The sequence below is a fragment of the Pimephales promelas genome, chromosome 16 (assembly GCF_988280905.1).
Source record: "Pimephales promelas chromosome 16, fPimPro1.hap1.1, whole genome shotgun sequence".
Taxonomy (NCBI): Eukaryota; Metazoa; Chordata; class Actinopteri; order Cypriniformes; family Leuciscidae; genus Pimephales; species Pimephales promelas.
The window spans coordinates 8,092,409-8,117,675 of NC_142784.1; the positions used below are offsets into that span (position 1 = coordinate 8,092,409).

General features: G+C 39.1%; 2 protein-coding genes and 1 long non-coding RNA gene across 4 annotated transcripts in view; 1 reads left to right on the top strand and 2 right to left on the bottom strand.

Annotated features, from left to right (window-relative positions):
- Positions 1 to 4,334: 4,334 nt before the first annotated feature.
- Positions 4,335 to 19,029, bottom strand: sirt2 (sirtuin 2 (silent mating type information regulation 2, homolog) 2 (S. cerevisiae)). Of its 2 annotated transcripts, none has more exons than XM_039654280.2 (16): positions 18,868 to 19,029; positions 18,656 to 18,702; positions 17,899 to 17,950; positions 17,711 to 17,821; positions 17,447 to 17,488; positions 12,379 to 12,485; positions 12,230 to 12,286; positions 9,717 to 9,785; positions 9,511 to 9,640; positions 9,355 to 9,414; positions 7,351 to 7,406; positions 7,186 to 7,262; positions 6,160 to 6,211; positions 6,008 to 6,075; positions 5,700 to 5,766; positions 4,335 to 5,590 (listed from the first exon to the last, which is right to left on the bottom strand). In XM_039654280.2, the coding sequence occupies exons 1-16, from the start codon at positions 18,875 to 18,877 to the stop codon at positions 5,456 to 5,458; spliced, it is 1,140 nt and encodes a 379-aa protein (XP_039510214.2). In that variant the 5' UTR covers positions 18,878 to 19,029; the 3' UTR covers positions 4,335 to 5,455. The 2 variants fall into 2 exon arrangements, with proteins under 2 accessions (XP_039510214.2, XP_039510215.2); XM_039654281.2 differs by having other exon boundaries at positions 18,656 to 18,737.
- Positions 19,030 to 20,025: 996 nt separating this feature from the next.
- dmac2 (distal membrane arm assembly component 2) lies at positions 20,026 to 23,979 on the bottom strand. Its single transcript, XM_039654176.2, has 6 exons — positions 23,826 to 23,979; positions 22,830 to 23,032; positions 22,616 to 22,696; positions 21,447 to 21,586; positions 20,527 to 20,689; positions 20,026 to 20,341 (listed from the first exon to the last, which is right to left on the bottom strand). Exons 1-6 carry the CDS (start codon positions 23,841 to 23,843, stop codon positions 20,143 to 20,145), a joined length of 804 nt encoding a protein of 267 aa, XP_039510110.2. The 5' UTR covers positions 23,844 to 23,979; the 3' UTR covers positions 20,026 to 20,142.
- A 183-nt stretch (positions 23,980 to 24,162) lies between these two features.
- LOC148973301 (uncharacterized) overlaps positions 24,163 to 25,267 on the top strand; it is a 63,687-nt gene continuing 62,582 nt past the window's right edge. Inside the window, exon 1 of the long non-coding RNA XR_016146809.1 lies at positions 24,163 to 24,299. This is a non-coding gene — a long non-coding RNA (uncharacterized LOC148973301). The remainder of the gene's footprint in view (positions 24,300 to 25,267) is intronic.

The following is a 25,267-nucleotide window of genomic DNA, read 5'->3' on the forward strand; positions in this document are numbered from 1 at the left end:
TGATACAAAAAAAGTACCCGAAAGCAGGTACAGGTACAACTTTTACACAGTGGAAAACCGAACAAAGGCGAGCCGAGTCAAGTCGAGCTGGTACTGTGTAGTGGAAAAGCGCCATTATATATAATTAGATAAAGGTTTATGTGTATTTGGTATGCCGTCCGAGGGGAATGTGCTTCCCCCGAACTAAATAAAGCATCATATCTTTATACCACTGAAGAGTCTTGAGTGAGACTGTACCACCACCTTTTGGAATCATGAAAGCGAAATGCGGTCCCGGTATATCTCCTGCAATCGGGAACTGCTCAAGCATTCTGAGGGGATAAAGATGCAGGGGAGATCCTGCTGAGCCTGAAACAAGTACAGAGTTCAGCCGCTGACTTCGCTTTATGATTCCACATGCAGGCCTTCACAACATGCAACCCAGACACCTGCGATCCCAAACCAATACAGGTGGGTCAATCTTCTATGTTGGCTGAGGAGCATAAGAGCTCATCTGTGACTTTACTGTGGCCAATCAGGACACCTCCTGGCTGCCTTTCTGATTCGTCCCCTAGGAAGGAGTGACACTCGGTGGTGAGTTTGGATTTTTTTAATCTACTTTTTGTAGGCCAGTTAGAAGTCCCAGTTATATTATATGTTCATGATGAGGCACATTCTGTATCAGCCAATTTAGATTCAGAGGCAGCAGGCAATTTCATAAATTTTAGTTTGGTTGATTCTTTGATTGCTCTCTTGTTTTTTGTGTTCCTCTACAGTGCTAGAGGGTCGCCCATTGAGCACACATCACTCCACCAATTTGTCTGCATTGGGCACACATCTTTCCACCAATTTGAAAGGGACAAATCTCTTGTTGGGGCTCCACCTACTCTCATTTCTGTCTCAACCTTCTAGTACAACCCACTCTCCCTCCAGTAAGCACTACAGCAGTGACCAGAGATGAGAACACTCTGGCCCTGCCCTCCTATTATTCTGATCTCCATGAAGCATTCGCAAAGTCTAAGGCCACGTAATTTTCTCTACATCGCTCCTGTGTACGTATGTTCTATTGACATTTTGTCAAGTACCCTCTCCCCCTCACGGATGGATATATACCCCCTTTCAGAACCTCAGGCCAAAGCCATGGAGGAGTACATTACTGAGGCACTAGAGAAAGGCTTCATCCAACCAGGTAACTTCCCTGCCTCCGCCGGCTTCTTTTTCATGGGAAAGAAGAGCGGGTTTCTCCGTCCGTGCATTGATTAACGGCGTGCGAATGCTATCACCATTAAGTATCACTTTCATTTACCCCTTGTTCCTGCAGCCTTTAAAACAGTTGAGGTCAGTGAAGATCTTCACACAACTAGACCAACTTGTACAACTTGATCAACATCCGTGAGGGGGTCGAATGGAAGGTGGCCTTTTCCCCTTGCACAGGGCACTATGAACATCTGGTGATGTTGTTCGGGCTATCCAACAGTTCATCTGTCTTCCAGGCCTTTATCAATGACATCTCCAGAGAATCCCTGGGCAATTGGGTCATGATCTATATTTGGGGTCTCCAAACTTCATCCTGGAAGGGCCACTACTGTCCTGCAGAGTTTAGCTTTATTTGGGTGGGTGGGTGCTGAACGGAAATTGCCTTTGTATACGAACTCCACAATCTTTCTCCACTGTTTCCTGTCCTGAACCACGTTCTTGTTGGCATAATCGGATGAAATAGCTAGATCCATCTCCACTTGTTTGATCCACATCTTTTTCGGTGCATTTCTTAATAGTTTCCAGCTGTCTGGCCGGGTTTGCCATAGGGTGCGGTGTGGAAGACGGTGCTCATCCATCCTGCAAACATGTCCAAACCATCGGAGGTGGGCACGCCTAATCAGGACGTTGATTTCCAGTTGGTGTGAACAGCGATGGTGAACTTCCTCATTCAGAATCTTGTCAAGGAGTGTAACTCGAAGAATCCGGGGGAGGCAGCGCATTTGGAATGCCTCCAATCTTCTCACGTCTGCCTCTAAGATTACCCAAGTTTCCACTCCATTTAGGAGGATTGGTAGAATCAGAGTGCGGTATAAAACGAGACTTTTTCTTCCAGATGCACCAGGAAGTCGAACCAAAGGCCGAAGTAGCTGATCCGATTCGGTGGGTAATGTCAACTGATGCTGCAATCTTGTTACCTTGAATGGTCGACCCCAGATATTTGAATGTTTTGACTTGTTCTAGCTGGATTCCATTAAGGTATACAACTGCCGGAGAGTTGTCTGAGGTCATAACAACTGTTTTCACATTGTTGATTTTAAGCCCGGCGATATCCTGGATAATTGTGGAGGCTTCGGCATCATCATCTGTGAGAAAAATACTATCGTCAGCGTACATCAGATCTGTGGCATGTTCATCATCCCAAGCTCCAAATCTCACTCCGCATCATCCAAAGAAGATCTGCCTCATGATACAGTCCACAACACTGTTGAACAGGCTGGGAGAAAGAATGCAGCCCTCTCTAACTCCCGAATTCACTTGAAAGTCGATTGTCACTCCTCCTTGAATTCGAACATGACTGGTAGAGTTTAGCGTCAACTTGCCCAAAACACACCTGACTGGAAGGTTCTAATATGCCTGTATGACCTTGATTAGCTGATTCAGATGTGTTTAATTGGGGTTGGTGCTAAACTTTGTTGGAGAGTGGCCCTCCAGGAACAGGATTGGATATTGGGGATTGGGCGGCAGGATTGGGCGGCAGTGGCTCAGTGGTTCATGTGGGTTGTCTACGAACCGAAAGGTTGGTGGTTCAATCCTCGGTTCCTTGCATGGCTGACACCGCCGTCGGTGTGTGAATGAGTGTATGAATGGGTGAATGTGAGGCAAATGTAAAGCGCTTTGGTGGCCATTAGGTCTATGAAGGCGTTATATAAATGCAGTCCATTTACCATTTACCATCCTGATCTACTCCACTTTCCTTGATTAGTAAAGTCCAGCATGTCAGAGCTGTTCTACAATGCCTCGTTTAACAGCAGTTTTATGCCAAGATAAAAAAAAAAAGTTTTACAAGACCGTAGTCTCCGTATCTCTCCTGAGGGTGTAGCCATGGACTCATCTAAGGCACAAGCCAACGTCATGGTTCACCCTCAAGACTCTACCCCAGTGCGGCTCTCTCATGGAAGATGTTGGAGGTACCCAACCCTTTGGACCAGAGAATTCTCCAAGGGGTTCACTGTTCAACCAGATTCAATCCAGGAATCCAAGCTACCAACAGGCTAGTAGAACCGGTTTTCCCTTGCCACATAAAAATATTCCAGGCAACTTCCCTCTAAACTCCTTCATCCTCTGCCTTCTCTGTCGGTCTCATATTGCAGTGGATTTCATCACGGACCCTGCTCACAGGGTTTCCAGCCATTTTGACAGTTGTCGACAGATTCTCCAAGGCATCACATCAACTCATTCCCCTTCCCCAAATATACTCAGTGGGAGGGGCTGTCAACCAGAGTACTCCATCTGCAGCTTCCTTGCAATAAAGTCCACTCCCAGGTATGTTGATCCGTTAGAAAATCATCTGTCAAATTGATCCTGTACCTTTCAAGTTACAACTCCCTATCACACCAACTTTTCATGTTTCTCTGCTTAAACCAATGAGGGAGGAGGGCTCACAAGACACATACTGTAAGTTGACATGTACTTGCAGTTACTTCTAGTCAGGAGACCATCAAAATAAAGTGTTACTGTAGATATTAATTAGACAGTCTACTAATAATCTAGTGACTGGTTGTTGATATGTAGTCGTAAAGTTACTTATAGAATATCTAAAGTGGACCATCAAAATAAAGTTTTAGCTTATGCAATAAATAAGGAGGGGTCGTTCATGAATGTATTACTACAACATTAAGAACAAAACAGTGTTCCTAATTATTAAACAGTGTGAAATTAGAGGCTATTATGCATATATTATTGATTATTGCTAACAAACTTACAACAATTCAAGTCATCTTCATTTATATAGCGCTTTTAACAATGTAGATACGCTTTATGACAACTCTAGAATGAAGTTATTTTCCAGCTAAAATTAGTTTAAATTGGTTCATTTCCATTACAATGATCATTATTAACTTAGGGGGCGCTAACACAACATATTTTAACAGAAGTTCTTTCTACACAAACTTTAAAAATGTGAACCAGTGAGTACACTGATGGCGTGCACATGTGTATTAAGAGTTCATTCTATACAGGTATGCGTTTTTAAATGTATGTGCGCAGGCATGTAGTCCTTCCCTAAAAAACTAATACTAAAACTACACAATAAAGGGACACAATTTTTCATCAAAACATCATAAGCTTAAGCTTAAAGATATGGATATGACACAAGGTTAATAGTTGGCCTGTGGGAGTTATGTAGTTTTAATGCCTTTTGACAACATCACACCACATGCATACATACAAAACTTGTTCTTGTTTCCAAGTAAGGGCTCAATCAGATATAATAGTAATGTTGTAAAACACTACTGGGCCAACTTCCTCTTACACAACTGAAGCATAGGGTGGATATCATTCCAAACCAAAGATAAGCATCCAAAGAAGAAAAAAAACAGGCATAAGTATTAGAATAGTTTATATCCAGTAGATATTATTAATAATTCATTAAACCTTTTAAAAATATAACATTATAGACTACTAAAATCTAAAAATGATTTTTTGAGCACAAAAAAGAAAAGTCTTATTGACAAGGTACACCCTTATTAAAACTATGGTGAATTTCATGAAATCTGTTAAGAATTTACCTCAGACTTAACACAAATGCATTTAAACGCAAATAAATGTAAATCTCATTATAGTAGTGCAAAAAAAAAAAATGCATTTAAATAAAGAATTTATACAGCATGCTATCATTTGTTGTACAGCTTTTTGTATAAATTCTATTTAATTTACGTAAAATTTTAGTTAATGAAAATAATGTCACAGTGCAAAAAAATCTCAATGGTCCTTAGAGTACGCTTCATTTTCTTAAAGTAGAATAAATGTTGAAAACAAAATTTGACCTCACCATGTTTTCCTGTGTTTCACTCATAAATAACTTTTCAAGCCAAAGTCTCATTTGACAACACACCACATCGCTGCGGCTTGTTTCAGACACATATGCTTTTGCAAGATTAAACATGTGATAAAGCCAAGTGTAATGCTTATCAGCTTTAAAAAAATACATTTAAAGCATTATGTTTTTTTTATAATTGTGTTTCACAAACTGTTTGTCAGAGCAGTCTCTTGGCCAAAGCAGAACACCAACGCTTCTGCTAAAGCGTTTGCCGTCTATCTGTTCCTGTTTGAGCTCTTTGTGGTTTCGGTAGCATTTCTATAGCATCTATTTTGCTATTACAGACAAAACAGCTCAGAGAAACAGAAAAACATGATAGAGATTAGAAGTGACAAGGCCAGAGTGAATTACGGAGATCTATTAGGGCTGCCATGTGAACCTTCTGCATGCTCTGATTGGTTATTCTGTCTTGTCAGTCTTCCCAGGCTCCGCCCCTGTGCTACTGGAGCTCTGATTGGCTTCCTTGTCTTTCTTTTTATCCTCTTTGCTGTCAATCAAAGCATGTTCACGCTTCACCATCTCTTCCAGCTCTGCCTGAAATCAAAAAGGTTGACATCTCATGCAACAAACACTTTAAGAGGGGAACATTTTTACTGATTTAAATAAAATGTCACATCTGAATGTGAATATTTACTGTATTTACCTTCCAGCCCAGCAGTTCGGCAAGAGCCATGCAGCCGTCATCACAGGTGCTCAGGTGAGCCACATCTCTGTGAACGATCAATAAAGTCAATGTTCGCAAATCTCACTTATACATGTACGTGTCTAAATGCTTCTTCACACCACCAGTCAAGGATCTTGCCAGGATCCTTAACATTAAGTAAAGTTAACTAAAAAAAGTGTTAGTTTGAACAAGTGTTGGATTTTACAGTGTACTAGTTTTGTCCAGCACTTCACAATGCTCTTTGTGTTCCAGGCCTCAAGAAGACACGCTGTTGAACATGACCTCACCTGTAGGCTTTATCCGAGTCAAAGTCCATTCCTCCTCCAAAAGCGAATAACCCCGTGCCAAATTCCGACTGTCGGAGAAAGACAAGAATGTAATTATAAAACTAATTTGTTTCATTCAAATGTTTCTTATAATTAGATGAGCAATTACAGACCTGTCCGGTTTTCTCCATATTGATGAGCAGTCTAGGACAGCTGTTTGACACTCTGCAGAGAAGACAATACATTTAAGGAGTAGTTCACTTTTAAAAAAAACTCTTGCTGATAATTTACTCACCCCCATGTCATCCGAGATGTCCATGTCTTTCTTTCTTCAGTCGAAAAGAAATGAAGGTTTTTGATGAAAACATTCCAGGATTTTTCTCCATATAATGGACTTCAATGGGAACCAAACGGTTCAAGGTCCAAAAGACAGTTTCAGTGCAGCTTCAACGGGTTTTAAACGACACCAGACGATGAATAAGGGTCTTATCAAGCGAAACGATCGCTCATTTAAAAAATAAATAAAAAAGTTTAAGTTTCATAAGCACAAATGCTCGCCTTGCTCTGTTCTGTGATGAGCGTTCGTGACTCTCCTGTTCAAACTCGTTCATCAAAATGAACAAATCTTTTTTTCGATCCTAGATCCTAGATAAGACCCTTATTCATCGTCTGGTGTCGTTTAAAGCCCTTTGAAGCTGCACTGAAACTCTCATTTGGACCTTGAACCGTTTGGTTCCCATTGAAGTCCATTATATGGAGAAAAACCTGGAATGTTTTCATCAAAAACCTTCATTTCTTTTCGACTGAAGAAAGAAATGACATGGGGGTGAGTAAATTATCAGCAAAAGTTTTTTTTTAAAAGTGAACTACTCCTTTAAGGAGCTTAGTTACTATATTTACTGTGCTTGGATGTTTTTAATGTTATTTCAATTGTTATTTATTGGCTGGTGCTGAGAGAGTGCCAAGGCACATTGTATTTCATTGCTGTGGTACTCTGTACTAATACGCATATGACAATAAACTTGAAATGAACTGAAATGAGCAAGAGGTTTAAACAACTGCAGATTTGCACAAAATTTTAATTTTTGATCCGCATCATTCAATGTTAATTGTTATAAAAATAAAATGAACCAACATTATTCATTTTCATTTAATGCACATTCATTCGGCATTAAGTGGATACCTGGAGACATGCTTACCTACTGACTAGTGATGCGAATGGCTGAACCTGTAGGGATGTGCCCATTATAATGAGAAGATCACATCGAGGAAAGTCCTGCGGTACAACAGTGGGAAGACAGTAAGAGTCGAACTGAAAATGTGGAACGACTGGCTTTGACCTTGAATATAGGCTTAATCCTCACCATTTTCATGGAAGTGAAGAATCGAGGAGGTAGATTCTCCCCGAAAAACACAATATCTGAAAAAGGAAAGAGGCTAAAACCATAAGAATTTAAAAAGAGACTAGCCACCAAGGGAAGCTATTTAATGTAGGGCTGGGAATCGATTCCAAAAAGAATCGATTCCTCGATTCCGAGGCGTTAGGAATTGAGAGTCGATTCCAAAGGTTGGAATCGATTCCATTAAGGGGAATCGACTCCTCCTTTAATATTTTTTTTTAACTCAAACCGCGGCCTGTCACCGATTTCATTTGTCAACACAATCACGTCACCTGTAACTAAATAAAGTTCAGACTAAATAAATGGATCCATTCGTGACACAGAGTATGTTTTAGGGCAATCAGTGTAATGACTGACTCAATGAAATCTTTAGAATCGGTTCCAGGGTTTTATCTTACTCGTTGTAATTTAGGACAAATAAATCTGATTTATGAAATCAGTCGACAAAAATCAATCACTCACGCGACGAAGAATTCCTCCAAGGTCTAGAGTGGTGCTACGTTACGTGAGATTCGACAAAAATTTGCGATAAATTCACGTAAACTTTTTCCTGTCAGTCATTCTCCAGTGTTCAAACAGCGCGTCGCGTTCGGTTATGACAGTCAACGATAGAACTCTCTCCAAAATGATTCAATGTTACTATTATTATACTTGATTCGATAAAGCTATGGTTTCACATAAAATGAAAAATAAAATGCCACACTGTATTGGACTCTTTCATAATCATATTATTATATAGGCTACTTTTTGCGCAATGAAAGATTATTAATAGCCTTTTTTGTTCTGTTCTGTCCTCTCAGCTGCGCTATATTTCAAAATGCTTTAACTAACTTATATATATATAGTTAGCTACACATATTGTCTCTTATTTGTTCCCCACATGTTTTTTTTCACTAAATGTTCAGACTTTATACAATTATTGTTTTTCTAGACTAAGTTTTACTGTATCCACTAATCTAGTATAATTCTTGATCTCTCTTTTTTTTGATTTGTTGTTTTTCTTTAACACACAAAAGACTGATTGTCAGTTCAACACTAGAGTTATAAAAATTCTACTTTTTTTTTTTTTTTTTTACTGCGCTGGTAAAATTGACGATCATTGAACACAGCATATGCTATAGACCATTTCACAAGATGTAAACAACACTGGTCCAGAAGCACTTCCTGTTTTTTAAAACTACATAAAAGCTGGGATAAAATACAACCAACAGAACATTTAAAACTGAATCAAAAAGTTAAACAAACATCTTTAAGATGTTTTCTTTACATGTGAAATAAAGAAAACAGTTACAAACTGAAACAGGAAGTGCTTCTGGACCAGTGTTGTTTACATTTTGTGAAATGGTCTATACGGAGGCCATATTTTGAACAATGGCTGAAGTTAAGTTTCTCTCCCCATGTTTGCAAAAAATGCATCTCAAAATGCATCAGATTGATGCTTTAAAATATGGAATATTTAAAATGTTCTCACGGGGGAGCATGGACTCATTTTCATGCATGGAAGTAAAATGCCTCGTTATATTTATGACCATGCAGCACTCGCAATAGTCTAATAAGAAGGACAACTGGATTCGCAACGGTCGCTTTGTCACGCCCGATGTAGAAAGTTTGTCACTGTGTGGAACGGTAAGACACGATTGGTATAAAAAAAAAAAACTGAGCAATTGATTCTGGAATCGATTCTTTTCGATTCCAGAACCAAGAATCGGAATCGGAATCGAACAGCCCTAATTTAATGACGGAGTGAATATAGGACTGTTCCTCACACTTATGGAACTTTTATGGCATAAAAATTGTTCATTCCCCATTTATGCTAAAGAGATTCTGCAATATATCTTTTGTGTTTTGTGAAAGAAAGAAAACCATAGTTTTGGAACAATATGAGAGCTAATAAATGATGACAGAACTATCATTTTTGGGTCTTGAATCCAAAAACTAATCCTAATAGGAAAAAGAAAAGGTTCTTACCAGGTTTAACCAGGCTTCCACAGGAATCGCACTTAGGAATATCTTTAGAGAAAATTTGATCTGCGAAACATGGATTAAAAATAGTGAAGCAAAAAAAACATTGCCGCATCTCATTTAAAACTGCACACAGAGACATGTCAGTGTTCAACACTGCACCTTTCATCCAGTCCATGGAGAACTCCTTGCGACAGAGGAAGCTCACGCAGTGAGAGGTGTGAAATGTGCCGTGAGCTTCAATCAGGTCCTCACCCTCCAAACCGGCAACTCTCTCTAGAGTATCGATATTCTGAAAGAATATATATATAATGTTTTTCGCTCGCAAAGTGCATTTATTCAAAATATGCAGCCGAACACCGTCTTACCTGAGAGTAGCAGCGACTCAGTAGGCCTTTGTCCTTCAGCATCTTCATGAAATAGTGACACACTGTGGGCTGGAGATATCAAAGCGCATGCAACAGTCAAACTACATTCATCAGATGGGTCATTATTTGTATGTGGCAGTGTTGTAGTCGAGACCAACTCACTCGAGTCCGAGTCGAGACTGAGATCAGAGAGAGTCGAGTCCGAGTCTAGACCGAGTCCATAGAGAGTCGAGACCGAGACCAGAGACGGTCGAGTCCGAGTCGAGACCGAGACCAGTGAGGGTTGATTACCTAATTTACTTTTATTTACTTAGAGAAATCCTTTTTTTTTTTTTACTGAATTTACTTAGAGTTTAAAAAATATGATCAGTTTAGGGTAAAAAGGCCACATAGTAGGTGGTGTTAAAAGTAATTTTATTACAATTTGTCATGCGCAGTTGCGCACTAGAAAATCACCAATCACTGGGCGTGTCAATCAATTTAAAGAAATATTTTATTAACATACATTAATAATCATGAAAAATATTTTGAATTGAACACGAGTGGACTCGGGAATAAATCCGAGTCCTAAAAAAAAAAATGTTCGAGTACGAGTCAATTCCGAGTCCAAATGCACACGAGTCCATGACAAGACCAAGACCATTAAAATATGGTCTCGAGACCGAGTCCGAGACGAGTCCAAGTCTCGAGTACTACAACACTGGTATGTGGTACCTTTTAAACCTCATTACATGACAAAGAAGACCATGTAATATGTGTAAAATAATAATAATGAAATGTGGAATCACAGTGTACGCCAAATACAAAATTTTATTTTTCAAATACACATTATACGTCTCTATTCCTTTATTCTATGCTTGCAAACGAATGACCGGTATTTTAAAAACAAATACTCCACACTGCTAAAATTGGATTTATGATAAGACTTTACAATAAGGTCTCATTTGTTAATGCATTAGTTAATGCATTTACTTACATAAACTAAAAATGAGCAATATATATTTTACAGCATGTATTAGGGCCCAAGCCTAAGGGATGAAGGGCCCTATTGTTTCCCTATGGCAAACCTTCAAACTTTCAGGCCATTAACATGCTCAAAAACTCTTGAAACTTCACCCCTTTTCACCTACGGTAACCACACTTCATATATTTATAGATCTCATGGCACCCACTGCTGCAGTAACTGTGGCATACTGAAGCAATTTTGATGAAGGTCTTTTACATTTACCCACTTTAAATAACTTTTGATTTTAATAATGCTGAGATTAACATTAACTATTATTAAAGGGTTAGTTCACCCCAAAATGAAAATTCTGTCATTATTTACTCACCCTCATGTTGTTCCAACCCCGTAAGACTTTCATTCATCTTCAGAACACAAATGAAGATATTTCTGAGAGCTGGATCACTCCTCCATACTAGTCCATAGGCTTGAGGGATCGAAACTGGCCGGCCCAGAAAAGTTATTAAAGACATCGTTAAAATAGTCCAAGTGACTACAGTGGCTCAATCTTAACTTTATCAAGCGACGAGAATACTTTCACTCGGACACTTTTGAACGATGTCTTTAATAACTTTTGGGCCAGTCAGTTTCGATACTCCACCCAAAAATGAAAATTTTGTCATTATTTACTCACCCCCAAGTTGTTACAAACTGGTATGCGTTTCTTTCTTCTGCTGAACACAAAGGAAGATATTTTAAAGAACGATTGGAATTAAACAGTTGTTTGGCACCATTGACTTTCATAGTAAAAAAAAAAAATACTATGGAAGTCAATGGTGCCAAAGTTACAATCGTTCTTCAAAATATTTTTCTTTATTTGTGGGGTGAACTAACCCTTTAATACATGCTGTAGAAGTTTTGTTCATTGTTAGTTTAAGTTAACTAATGTAGTTAACTAATAGGGGTGTAACGATATTCGAAACGAACTGAAAAACCGCGATACAGAACTCACGATTCGAATCGCGATACTCTCATTGGGTACCGAACGTGATTATTTAATGTATGTTTAAAATATCTTTCATGAAAATGACAACTGTGTAAATTATTATATTTCAATAAAAAATTTGAGTAAAAACACAAGTTAATGCAAAAACTGCTTTATGTTCAGTTTACATGTTTTCATACAACGTGTTGTGTGTTGATTATTATATCTAAAAAAATAAATATAAATAAATGAATTTAGGTTAAAAGTCTAGGCTACAACCTTTAATGTTATAGTAATGTGCGGCTCCCTATATAGTTTACAGCATCAGCAGATTTTTTTTTAATCCTTGTGAAACGTTTAATTGTAATTGAATTAATTTAAAGACAAAGACATTTTTTTCATTAAACCACTGTTTAAAACAAATTTCTAAACCGAACCGAACCGAACTGAGAAGTCAAAACCGTGGGAAAACCGAACTGTCAGTTTTGTGTATCATTACACCCCCATTAACAAATGAAAACAAATCTGTAAAGTTTGCAGGATTTTTCCATTTGAAGGAAAAGAGTATACAGATTCATAAAGTACCTTAAACTGTCCCGGGTATAGCTCTCTGGCCAGAGCGAAGAAGGGCTCCGGATGTTTCTGGAAAAAGACTTTCAAATATGACTTTTGTCGTCATAGATGACAAACAATCAAAGTAAGACAGCAGCATTTCTTCAGTATCACAACCAGACCTTGAAATAGTCGATCTGAAAGATGGCCTCAGGGTAAGGCAGGTTGTACTTCTGCAGATTGGCGTATAGACCAGTGCCAGGAGAACGGAAATCTGGGATTCCAGCAGCTAAATTATGAGGAATTTACAGGTTAGTTAAAGGCACACTATGTAACTATCACAGTTTAAATAACAGTTCAGATTCAGATTGAGTCAATACATCATCAATCCTTCTTCTAAAACATGTTTTTGTCTTAACCTAATTCACGTTAGCGTTTATATTTTAGATCTGACATGATGGTTTTTACAGGAAACTGATGTTTCATCAGTTGCTCCAACTACTTTGACGTGTGTCTGGTGTTAAAGTGTCTGAGGTTAGTCGTCACAGCGAGTGAGAAAGCTTGACATGGAGCAGGTAAATCTCCAACCTCCAGGAATCACCCGTTTTAAACAAACGGCGAACAGAGGAGCGTCTGCTGGAGAGAAGGGAACGCGACAGAGCTCGTAATAAAACAAGAACCAACATTGGATTGGCTTTTCAGAGATGACGAGAACTGAGGGATTTGAAATGTTGTAGAAGTGCTTTTATTACTCAACAGGGGAGTATGGTATTTAACTGAACAGATAAACTGCCATATGTAGCTCTCTAGCTGAGTTCATTGTAAAGCATTGATGGGTAAAGCTACAGTAACGTCTTCGGGTAGTCAGCTTTCCATCTAAAGCCTAGTAGTGAATGTTTTATTAGCTGAAGAATAATATTCATCCACACAGTCACGCAGAGACAATGTTCTTCTGCAAAATGCATGTAGTTTTGATTTTTAACCACTAGAGGGCCAAATGTGACCGTCTACCTTTGGCAAAAAAGTCCTTATCAATAATAAATACATTTAAAAAATAAAATAGTATGACCACAAATAATTTGCATTTACAGAATATATTCATGCAGCTCTGGAAAGAAACGAGACCACTGCAAAATGATCTGGATTTACTATTTATACAGTATGTGTGTGTTTGAGTAAAATAATTTTTTTTTGTTTCATTCTAGAAGCAACTAATACAATTTCTTCCAAGTTTAAAATAATAATATTGTCATTTACAGCATTTATTTGCTATATTCATTTAAGACCCTGTCATGGCCAACCCAATCTCCTCCATTTCTGTCACGGTCACCTCTGGCTTGCTGGCAATATTAGGGACTTGACTTCACTGACGCTATTGGGTGAGAACTGAAATGAGTTGACGATGACATCACTGTTTTCTCCAGAGATGCTTTATAGATGAGTTGAACTCACTTCATAATTTATTTTTTTTACACAGTTTTTGAACCAAACTGAATCAACACTGAACTGACTTCAGCTAAACAATTACACTTTTGTCTTTTTAGATTTGATATACAGAAGAATTTAAGTTTTTTTGTGTGTGTGTCATTGAATTATTATGTCCCTGTTGGTCACTGTAAAGCTGATTTGAAACAATCTGAACGAGTTTTAAACACTGGCTGGTTACGAATTTTCTCAAACATGTATTATGGATAATTTTTAATCCAAAAAAAGCTACAGATTGTGGTTCCAGAACCCAAGCCATGCGTAGAGGTGATTCCGACTATCTCTAGTCGGAACCTCTCAACCTCACACACAATCTCGGGCTCCTTCCCCGCCAGTGAGGTGACGTTCCACGTCCCTAAGGCTAGATTCCGTGTCCAGGGATTGGGTCGCCGAGGCCCCTGCCTTCGACTGCCGCCCAATCCTCTCTGCACCAGCCCCTTACGGCTCCTCCTGCAGGTGGTGAGCCCACGGGAAGACGGTCCCACGTCGCTTCTTCGGGCTGAGCCCGGCCGGACCCCGTGGGGAGAGGCCCGGCCACCAGGCGCTCGCATACGAGCCCCAACCCCGGGCCTGGCTCCAGGGTGGGGCCCCGGCTGCGCCATACCGGGCGACGTCACGGTCCTTGAATATATTTGCATCATAAGCGGTTTTTGAACCGCTCTTAGTCTGACCCGTCGCCTAGGACCTGTTTGCCTTGGGAGACCCTACCAGGGGCATATAGCCCCAGACAACATAGCTCCTAGGGTCATTCGGGTACTCAAACCCCTCCACCACGTTAAGGTGGCAGTTCAAGGAGTTCTGGATGGTGTGGGGCTGTCTTGGTTGACACGCCTCTGCAGCATCGCATGGCGGTCGGGGACAGTGCCTCTGGGATGGCAGACCGGGGTGGTGGTTCCTCTTTTTAAGAAGGGGGACCGGAGGGTGTGTTCCAACTATAGGGGGATCACACTTCTCAGCCTCCCTGGGAAAGTCTATGCCAGGGTACTGGAGAGGAGAATACGGCCGATAGTGGAACCTCGGATTCAGGAGGAACAGTGCGGTTTTCGTCCTGGCCGTGGAACACTGGACCAGCTCTATACTCTCTACAGGGTGCTGGAGGGTTCATGGGAGTTTGCCCAACCAGTCCACATGTGTTTTCAGTCCCTCCAGGATTTCACGATTTTTTTTTGTGATTTTTGCGATCAAAATGACTGATTTTGTGGTGGTAATTTCCAAAAATATGTGAAAAAATTTGCGATTTATATATACCATTTACCATAATAGTATTCAGTCCTTCCAGAAAAACGCGGAGTTTTTTTGTGATTGTTGCGGGCAAAAATCCTTGATTACGTGGCCCGTTTTCTTTAAAAATGCGATGGAAAGAATATGCGGGATATTTATGCAATTTTATGGGATGAAATTGCAGGAATTTGCAAAAATTGAGGGAACTTGCAAAAATTGTGGTTTGATAAAAAAGAGAAAAAAAGTTATTCCCTCAACATCCTGTTCTCACTAGGCTAAATGTAAGAGTCATTTTTTATTATTTCCTTTGATAAGCAAGAATACTACATCATAGAAAGTGCTGGGAATATTTAATTTCTCATCTTGTTTTATTTCAGACTGTAACGAGCGTAAATAAGGTGTGGCCCCTTTAAGAGCTGCGCGCTCCCTGTTGAACTCTCTGCAGTGTTATATGTGCGCCTCGAACGCCCCATGTGTGCGGGTAATTTCTGTTTGATGCTACTTCTTTTATATTATGTTGTTTATTAAGTAACGATGTGACGGTAGAACGTGTGAGACAGTTATACGAGTTTGATTTGTGAGATGTCAATCGCCTCCGTGAGTCTGTCTGGCGTCGCGTAATTGCGTCACTTCATAACGTTCCCATGGAAACAGGGGGAAATGGCTGCTCTTGTGTGAAGCAAACGCACATTTTTCAACTTTCTGCTAAGATACATGTGACTTTTTTTGCAACGAAAATGCGAGGATTATGAAATTATGCAAACCCCACATATTTTGCACGGAAATCGGCAATTTATGCGGCGAAAGTGCGGCGTATTTGAAAAAATGCGGCCCCCGCATAAATATGCGGACTTTGGCTGATTTTGCATTGAATTCAGCGATCGCATAATCGCGTTTTTCTGGAGGGACTGTGTTTTGTGGATTTGGAGAAGGCATTCGACTGTCCCCCCGAGGCGGCCTGTGGAGGGTGCTCCGGGAATATGGGGTCCGGGGTCCTTTGCTAAGGGCTGTCCGGTCCCTGTATGACCGAAGCAGGAGCTTGGTTCGCATTGCCGGTAGTAAGTCAGACTTCTTCCCAGTGCATGTTGGACTCCGGCAGGGCTGCCCTTTGTCGCCGGTTCTGTTCATAATTTTTATGGACAGAATTTCTAAGCGCAGCCAGGGGCCGGAGGGCGTCAGGTTTGGGGACCACACGATTTCGTCTCTGCTCTTCGCGGATGATGTTGTCGTGTTGGCCCCTTCATACCAGGACCTTCAGCATGCACTGGGACGGTTTGCAGCCGAGTGTGAAGCGGCTGGGATGAAAATAAGCTCCTCCAAATCCGAGGCCATGGTCCTCAGCCGGAAAAGGGTGGCTTGCCCACTTCAGGTTGGTGGAGAGATCCTTCCTCAAGTGGAGGAGTTTAAGTATCTTGGGGTTTTGTTCACGAGTGAGGGAAGGATGGAATGGGAGATTGACAGACGGATCGGTGCAGCTTCAGCAGTAATGCGGTCGATGTACCGGTCTGTTGTGGTAAAGAAGGAGCTGAGCCGTAAGGCAAAGCTCTCGATTTACCAGTCAATCTACGTTCCTACTCTCACCTATGGTCATGAGCTTTGGGTCATGACCGAAAGGACAAGATCCCGGATACAGGCGGCTGAAATGAGCTTTCTCCGCAGGGTGGCTGGGCGATCCCTTAGAGATAGGGTGAGAAGCTCGGTCACTCGGGAGGAGCTCAGAGTAGAGCCGCTGCTCCTCCACATCGAGAGGGGTCAGCTGAGGTGGCTCGGGCATCTGTTCCGGATGCCTCCTGGACGCCTTCCTGGGGAGGTGTTCCGGGCACGTCCCACTGGGCGGAGGCCCCGGGGAAGACCTAGGACACGCTGGAGAGACTATGTCTCCCGGCTGGCCTGGGAACGCCTCGGTATCCCCCCAGAAGAGCTGGAGGAAGTGTCTAGGGAGAGGGAAGTCTGGGCATCTCTGCTTAGACTGCTGCCCCCGCGACCCGGCCCCGGATGAGCGGAAGAAGATGGATGGATGGATGGAAAAAGCTACAGACTGCAGCTTTAAATAATGAGTCAATACATCATCATCATTTCTTCTCCCAAACCGTGTTCTTGTCTTAACCTATTTCACTATAGTATTGTTTTCTTTGAATTATTTGAGGTCTGGCATCTTTTTTTGTTATTTTGACCAATTAATATTTTCTCAAAAAAAGAAAATGCTCTAAATGTCAATATTTTTATCTGAATTTGGGAAATGCTATCAAAAGTTTATAGAATAAAACAAAAAATGCTGATTTTACTAAAACACATACTTATAAATATCAAACTCAGGGCAAGCAATACTTTTGCAGTGATCTCTTATTTCCCCCCAGAACTCTGTAAAATACAGCAGCGCAAAATACTACAAGTACTATAGCCTGTTTAATTCTAAGACACATAGGCCAGTGGTTATAAAAAGGCTCTGTCATTATAACAGGTCTATAAAAAAATCAGGGTATGATCTATTTAAAAACAACTATGCTTAATTTAATTGCATTTTATGATAAGATATTTACTTACATGTAGATATTCCAGCTCCAACCATACAGATAATGTTCTTACCTGTTGACACAGACAGACACATCAATCATCCTGAACAACCGACTCCTCAAACAGAGTCATATTTTCACAGCACCAGTGTTTATACTGTTCAGGAAGCCAACCTGTTAATTGGCTTTCTTATGGTTGGCTGTACATATTGAATGGAATATAAGAGTATTTTAACATTAAAAAATGACACACTTCACACCTACAGTACCACCCTCATCTGAGAAGTCAACTCACATTTGCCACTAAGGATGTAGCGAGCGACCGCATCCAGGGTCAGCTCATCCAAGACTTTCTCTCCAGGACTCAGACCGAGAGTCCGCGAGAAGAGACTGCGCAGGAAATCCACTGAAAAACATCTAACTTTAGCCAAGATCACATGAGCTCTTTAGATGTACTTAAAGGGGAAATTTCTTGACACATACTCTCAGTGTCTCCCGAAGCTTCGCCCTCGTCACTGCTGTCGTCAGACTGACCCTGCAAAAAAAAGTAACCGAGATTACCAATCCACTCCAATAATAGAAAACAACACCCATTCTTAATAAATGTCTTAATAATATGTGTAACTGCACATGGTGGATGTTTGCTAAATGTACTTGTCTCATGTTTGTCTGACATATTCATCACTTATATACACACACGTTTTGTGAAAGAAAAAACAGAAATTTGGCCTTTTTTAATAATTGCCATTGGTTGATAACGATTCCTGCTTGATTAACAGATGTATTAGTTCCATTGATGTCAGTTTCAAATTCTATTGGCAGCTTTTCAATTTTCAATTTCTATTTTTTGTGTGTAAAACAAACCTTTTATTAATTAAATTAATTATAATAATTTGTATTATTTCATTTTTACTTAATATTTAACCACTGAAAAAATATAGACCAATAATAATGTTGATATTTATAACAATAATGTAGCACTACCATAGTAAAGTGATGGCATAAAGTAGTAATACCATGGTATTTCGGTATATCAGAGCAATTCAAAGAGTACTTCCAAGGTACAAAAAAGGGTATTTTAGCATTTGAAAAGCCCCAAATTAAATGGTATTACATGGCCTTGATGAGTATAATGATGTTTTTAGTGTCGTGTTCCAGGTATAATGAACATATAATGTATAATAAATACTAACACACATGCATCTCTATTAAAACAACTCACGATTGTATCTTTATTTACCTCGAGATCTGGTGTCTCAGCCTCCTCTTCTGCCCTTTTAGAAACCTCTACAGGACACAATAATCATATCACACTGATGTGACTGTCAAAATAACAAATATCAATCACGCAAACAGCGAAAAACTTCCAATACACACTTAGCTTTCTCTTTTGCTAAAGGCTAACTGGATCTGACAACACCCATTTATACAAAAAGGCATAATCATTATTACCTTCAGACATCTATCCGCTTTCAAACAGTACTATACAATTCCAAAACACATAAAGTTAAGAGATGACAGCACTGTTTTTGTTTTTTTATTAAAGGGACAGTTGCTTGTGTGCGTCGCTAATATTTCTTTGGATGGCTTGGCTAATGTTGATAGTAGATGTTTAATATGGCACATACACAGTTAATCCTCAAGGGGGCGCATGGAGGCTCAGTTTGCCATCTCTTTATATTTTTGGAGAAACATATACACTAAAAGTATGATGATTTAAATTCATTAAAGTAAATGATTGGTACCTCACAAATGAAAACCCGGCCTTGTAATGGATATAAAATTAAAACACGGATCGGGCGATCACAAACGATTGTGATCCTTCCTGACAGAGATGAGAAAAGATACACGCATCACATGATATGCCATTTACGCTTCTCATAAGTGTCGATCATAAATAATTTACACCCGTATAATGAAACTGAAAATGTTCAGCTATTTAATTTTTATTTATTTATCGCATCTGACCAATTAGAGACCAATAGAGCTTTTGGACCTCGCGTGCACACCCAGATCGGCTATCGTGAAAATTACCATTATTTACAATTCTATATTATTTATTTCTACATAATATCTCACTGCAATTTATTGATCAGATCTTCCGGTGCAAACTAATGATTTGTTCTTATATTATATTTGTTCAAAACATTTGTTTCAATGACAATGTACTTGTTATAAACCGTAAAGTCAACTTTTAAGTCTAATATTTCTCTCTTTTTTTGATTGAACGTCGCGTTTGTTTCAATATTTAACGTTACATGAAATAAAACATTACCTATAGCGAGATTTCTTCATCCACCTTTCCATTGCATGTGCCTCAGTCTTTCTAACACTTAGACCTAGTATCCTCAAACCTCCATAAAAAGGATTAGAGGATTTACTCCACCTAATTAGACTCAACACCTTTTATGGATGGTCCCATAGTATTACCATGTATCACCGCAGTGCTGTTTCATAAGGGAAAGTGGTAGCACTTTATTTTACAGTTTTGCATGACTAACTGCGTCCTAACCTTCTCCCATAACTACATTGCTCAGTTTTTTTGTGGTAAGTAAAGTGCAAGTGGGAATGCAGCGATTTATATGGAATAAATCATGTTTTAAGAACAAGAACACTTACACATACAACTTTATTGTGTCTGTCTTATAAGTACAATATATTTTACAACAGTTATTTATAAGTACACAGAACATTCATGGGTGCATCACAATAACTCAGCCATGTACTTTATAAATGTCTGACTGCAGTGTTTGCTGACGCTTCATGATCCTCCTCTGTTGGCTCTCGGGTGTCTGGCTGGATCAGGCCCTGTTCGTATTCAGCTCCAGTGACCCGACAGTGCGGAAGCATCTCCTCCAGCAGGATCCGGACCAGGCCCGAACTCTGAAGCCGGGCAAGTCCCGAAATATCCAGACGCTGTAGCTTTCTGTGGGGTAAAGGCAGAGGGGGTGAATAACACAATAAATGATTCAAATAACATAGGAAATGAGGTTTAAAAAAACAAACAAGGTATGATTTGGTAATTTGTTGTCCTAAAAAAAATTGGGACACATGTCAGACTGAAATATTAATCAAAGGACTGCTAAAACAGGTGAAGAGCGATTAAATCACCTGAGGTTTTGTAATGCAGCGAGACCTCCTACAGTGACTCTAGGGCAGTGGGACACGTCTAACTCCACTAGACTTTCTCCAAAGACATGAAGACGTGCAAGAAACCAGTCGTCCACTTCAGGACATCCTCGCACAGAGAGACTCTGGAGTTTATTCTGCTTTACTGAGAAGATACAATTTGTTTGAGTGAGCCAGAGAACAAAAATACACCGCAATGATATATTTTACTGGCAGCTGAACACTTTTCATGTTTATTGATAAGAATAAAAACCCCATGTCATCCAAAATGTCCACGTCTTTCTTTCTTCAGCCAATAAGAAATTAAGGTTTTCGATGAAAACATTCCAGGATTTTCTCCATATAATGGACTTCATTGGGAACCAAATCATTCAAGGTCCAAAAGAGAGTTTCAGTGCAGCTTAAAGGGCTTTAAACGACACCAGACGATGAATAAGGGTCTTATCTAGGACCCTTCGAGTCATGACTTGAAAAAAGATTTGTTCATTTTGATGAACGAGTTCGAACAGGAGAGTCGCGAACGCGCATCACAGAACGGAGCAAGGCGAGCGATTTGTGCTTATAAAACTTATAAGACCCTCGAAGATTGCTAGATAAGACCCTTATTCATCGTCTGGTGTTGTTTAAAGCCCTTTGAAGCTGCACTGAAACTCTCATTTGGACCTTGAACCGTTTGGTTCCCATTGAAGTCCTTTTTGATAGAAGAAATAAAGACATGGACATCTTGGATGACATGGGGGTGAGTAAATTATCAGCAAAAGTTTTTTTTTAAAGTGAACTGCTCCTTTAAGGCCCATTCACACCAAGAACAAAAAAAAAAAAAAACATAATTTGGCTTCAAAATAAGGAAGGATTTCCTACTTGACTAGTCAAAGGCTGAGACATCAGGAGAAGTTGATTACCAAGGTTGTCGAGTCCATTGTGGTTTATTATGCTGCCACTCAGATCCACTTCCTCTATTTGTGCGTCAGGTGTGCTCATGAAGTCATACCTGAATCTTCCTCTCGAGTCTGGACGAAACCATTCAGACTGGCCTGCAAATCTAGAGAGACACAATGGAGACCATCTACTAGCTGGATGGGTTCATAAACGTTTTATGATCAATGAAGTGTCCAAAAATATATTTAATATCAAGTAAAAAAGTTGGTTTCATATTGTTATATTTCATATACAAACTTTTGTACCATTCATTTCAATACCATTATTATTTTAAATGAAAAGTGAACTATCCCTTTAAGGACTTCCTGTCCATGACACACATTCTGCAGGTCCTCTCTATGATCTCATTTCCTGCATCACAAGTAATTAAGCAGTTTTGTTTGACTTTACAATAAGGTCTCATTTGATAACATAAGGTAATACATTAACTAACATAAACTAACAATGAACATTCTCTTACATCATTTATTAACCTTTGTTAATGTTGGTTTAAAAACTAAATATCATGTTCCTGTTAGTTCATTAGAATGGCATGAAAGCTAGAAGGTTTTGCCATGTGCTATGTGAACACAAAAAAAAGGTTAAATGAAAAAGATAGTCACACTTGCACAAAAATGACCGCATTGGAAATTAATGGGAAGCGAATTTCATCTAGTGGAAACGTTTGGTACAAGGTCTATGCTCAAAAAGTTAATAAATGGATTATAGCTACTTTATAAATATATATTTTAGTACCATAAAATCCCCTACAAATAGAAAAGATGAAATAAAAACACTATAGAACTAAAATATGGTAAATTCATTTAATTGAAATAAAAAATATTCTGTTATTTCTGAGCGCCACGCAAGGAACACCATACATTAACATTAACTAAGATTAATAAATGTTGCAGAAGTATTGTTCATTGTAATTAACTAATGTTAACCAATGAAACCTTATGTTTTTTCTTCATGATGCCCTGCATTTCTGACTTTATGCCCTCAATTACCTTTAATTCAGAAAAAAGATTCAGCAGTAAAATGTGTATTCAATTAATTAATGTTTGAATTTCATTTTAATGTACTTTTTAATTGATTATCACACATAAAAAAATAGGATATAAAAAACGGGCATCACATCATGGACTCTTACCTGAAGCTCCCTCTGAGAGTCAGAATATAATAGGCCGCTCCTATATTATCACCAAAATTCTGCTGTACATAACCATAAAACCTACAGAAAAAAAGACCTTAAAGTCAACATTTCAGAAATAAATAAAAAATGATTCCCTTTTAGAGTGCAATATTCGATTGGGCAACAAGACAACATAAACAACACATCTGAGCACACATACACTGGCACTTACGTATTCTTGCTTTGGACCAGTTTCGTCCTTGCCCAGTGATTCCAACCTACAATGTGCTCCACATCATAGAAGTAGCGATTGAGTTTTAATAAGAGGCCGTTGAAGACGGATGGAGGAGCAGCTGAACTCAAACCCCTCCTGACAGCAACAGCAGCAGCAGCAGCAGCACAGGTGTGTGCTGAGCATCTCCGCATGCCATGGGACTTATATAAAGAGACAATATATGAGACAGAAAGATCATTTGCAACATGATGCTACTAAGAGGATGAACACATTTCAAATTAAAAAGCAGCTAACAACAAATTATTAAACTAATAATATATAGAATGTGAAACTGTAGCGTGAATTTAGCCCTCACAGAAGTACTGCGGTTTCATGGATGATAGATCTGTACGGTGCAGTGATATATAACGCAAGTGCCATGACATATATAAAGGTTACAATTATAATTCTGAACAATCAGCCTTCTTTACATTCATGAGAACATGAGATGAATTAATTTCTTTAGGTGACATTTTAAACATTGATTTTTACCAGCATCTAATATTTCTGAAAATACCCCATACGTGGTCCTGGATTAATATTAATATTAATACTAAACATTGTTGGAACAGTTTCTTTGAAATAGCCTATTTAATTTAAATGATATACCTTCATTAATTGAAATTATGTCATTCTGCGTCAGGAATTGATTTAATTCCTGAATTTGAATCGAATTAATTGATTCCTTGACAATACATTTTAGGTAGCTACTTCATAACCCCATGGTACCAGGTAACTTACAACAACTAAACATCACATTACCATGGTATAAACATGGTAACATGGTGCATTTTGCTATAGTTTTTTTTTTTTTTTTTGGTAGAATAAAACTTTGCACGAATTTCTCGGTTATAAAACTAACCAAATTGTAATTTTGGCGTGTGTTGTGGAGAGAAATACAACAGTAACAATTTCCTCAATAACGAAATATGCTCGCAGGACAGTTGAACTCACCAGCAAGGAGGCCGCCATGTTTGTTTTGATCTTCTGTAATTTCAGAGATTTGACGTTAGGAGGCGCGATCTCAGCGAACCCAATGAACTAATGTCTACATACTTTTTAACTGAGTTCGGATTAGTTTTGTATTGTAGACATTTGATTGTCTTGTTTGTATAATAAAAAAAGAACATTAGCAGTTAATAGTCTCATGTCAATGGTGTGTGTGTGTGTGTGTGTGTGTGTGTGTGTACACACACAGTTTGCACGTACATGTTTTGACCAGCAGATGTCGCCACCATGTAGTGTTGTGAGCTTACTAAAAGTGAATAATTTCGATTGGATCAGTTGATTGGGAGCTTCGAGAAAAGCTGTTTCTCCACTACTTGGGGAAGTTGCTATGCTAATCCCAGACTGACTTTCTTGAGATCAGTTGTGTGGGCCAGAAAATCTGTTGCAAGACTTGGACATTCAAAATGAAATTTCCTGAAGGTAAGTAGCCCGAGTGGTTGAAAACAAAGAGCTAATTGCACACCTCCAAAAGGTTTGTCTTTGGACCTGACGCAAGCACTCTCACAGATTGAAACACAAACATCCTGCAAATTGTATTACTTAAAAAGTCCTCCTTATTACAAAAAAGTGTATGCGTCGACAGTTGATGACCATATTAAATAGTATGGGGAACAAATGCAATGGAAGTCAATTGTCCCATCCATTGTTTGGTTATACTGTACATTTCTTCAAAATATATTCTTTTGTGCTTAGAAGAAGAAAGATACTCATTTGGGTTTGGAACAACTTGAGGTCGAGTAATGAATACTAGCCCTGTTGCTCTCTAGTGACCCTTACCAACCCAAATGCCTTCAATCTCCCAATTCAATCATTTATATATTGAAAATATATTTTCTTTTCATAAGGGCAGCTGTAGGATCCTTAAATATGAATATTAACTTTAGGTTTAACAAGCACTCTACAATAAATAATTTATTCAGTAAAAAACCATATAATAATCAGGATCTTGTGTGTCCGTGTTTGGGGATGTACCACCACCATGTATTTTATTAACGGCTGTTTGTTAACTCCTCACTCTTATATAGGAAAATATATTTTCTTTTCGTATGAATAATCAATAAATTAAATGGTTTAACAGTATATTTGAAAATATACAGAATAATATATTGTGTTAATATATATTACAATATACACTCACCTAAAGGATTATTAGGAACACCATACTAATACTGTGCACCTTCAGAACTGCCTTAATTCTACGTGGCATTGATTCAACAAGGTGCTGAAAGCATTCTTTAGAAATGTTGGCCCATATTGACAGGATAGCATCTTGTAGTTGATGGAGATTTGTGGGATGCACATCCAGGGCACGAAGCTCCCGTTCCACCACATCCCAAAGATGCTCTATTGGGTTGAGATCTGGTGACTGTGGGGGCCATTTTAGTACA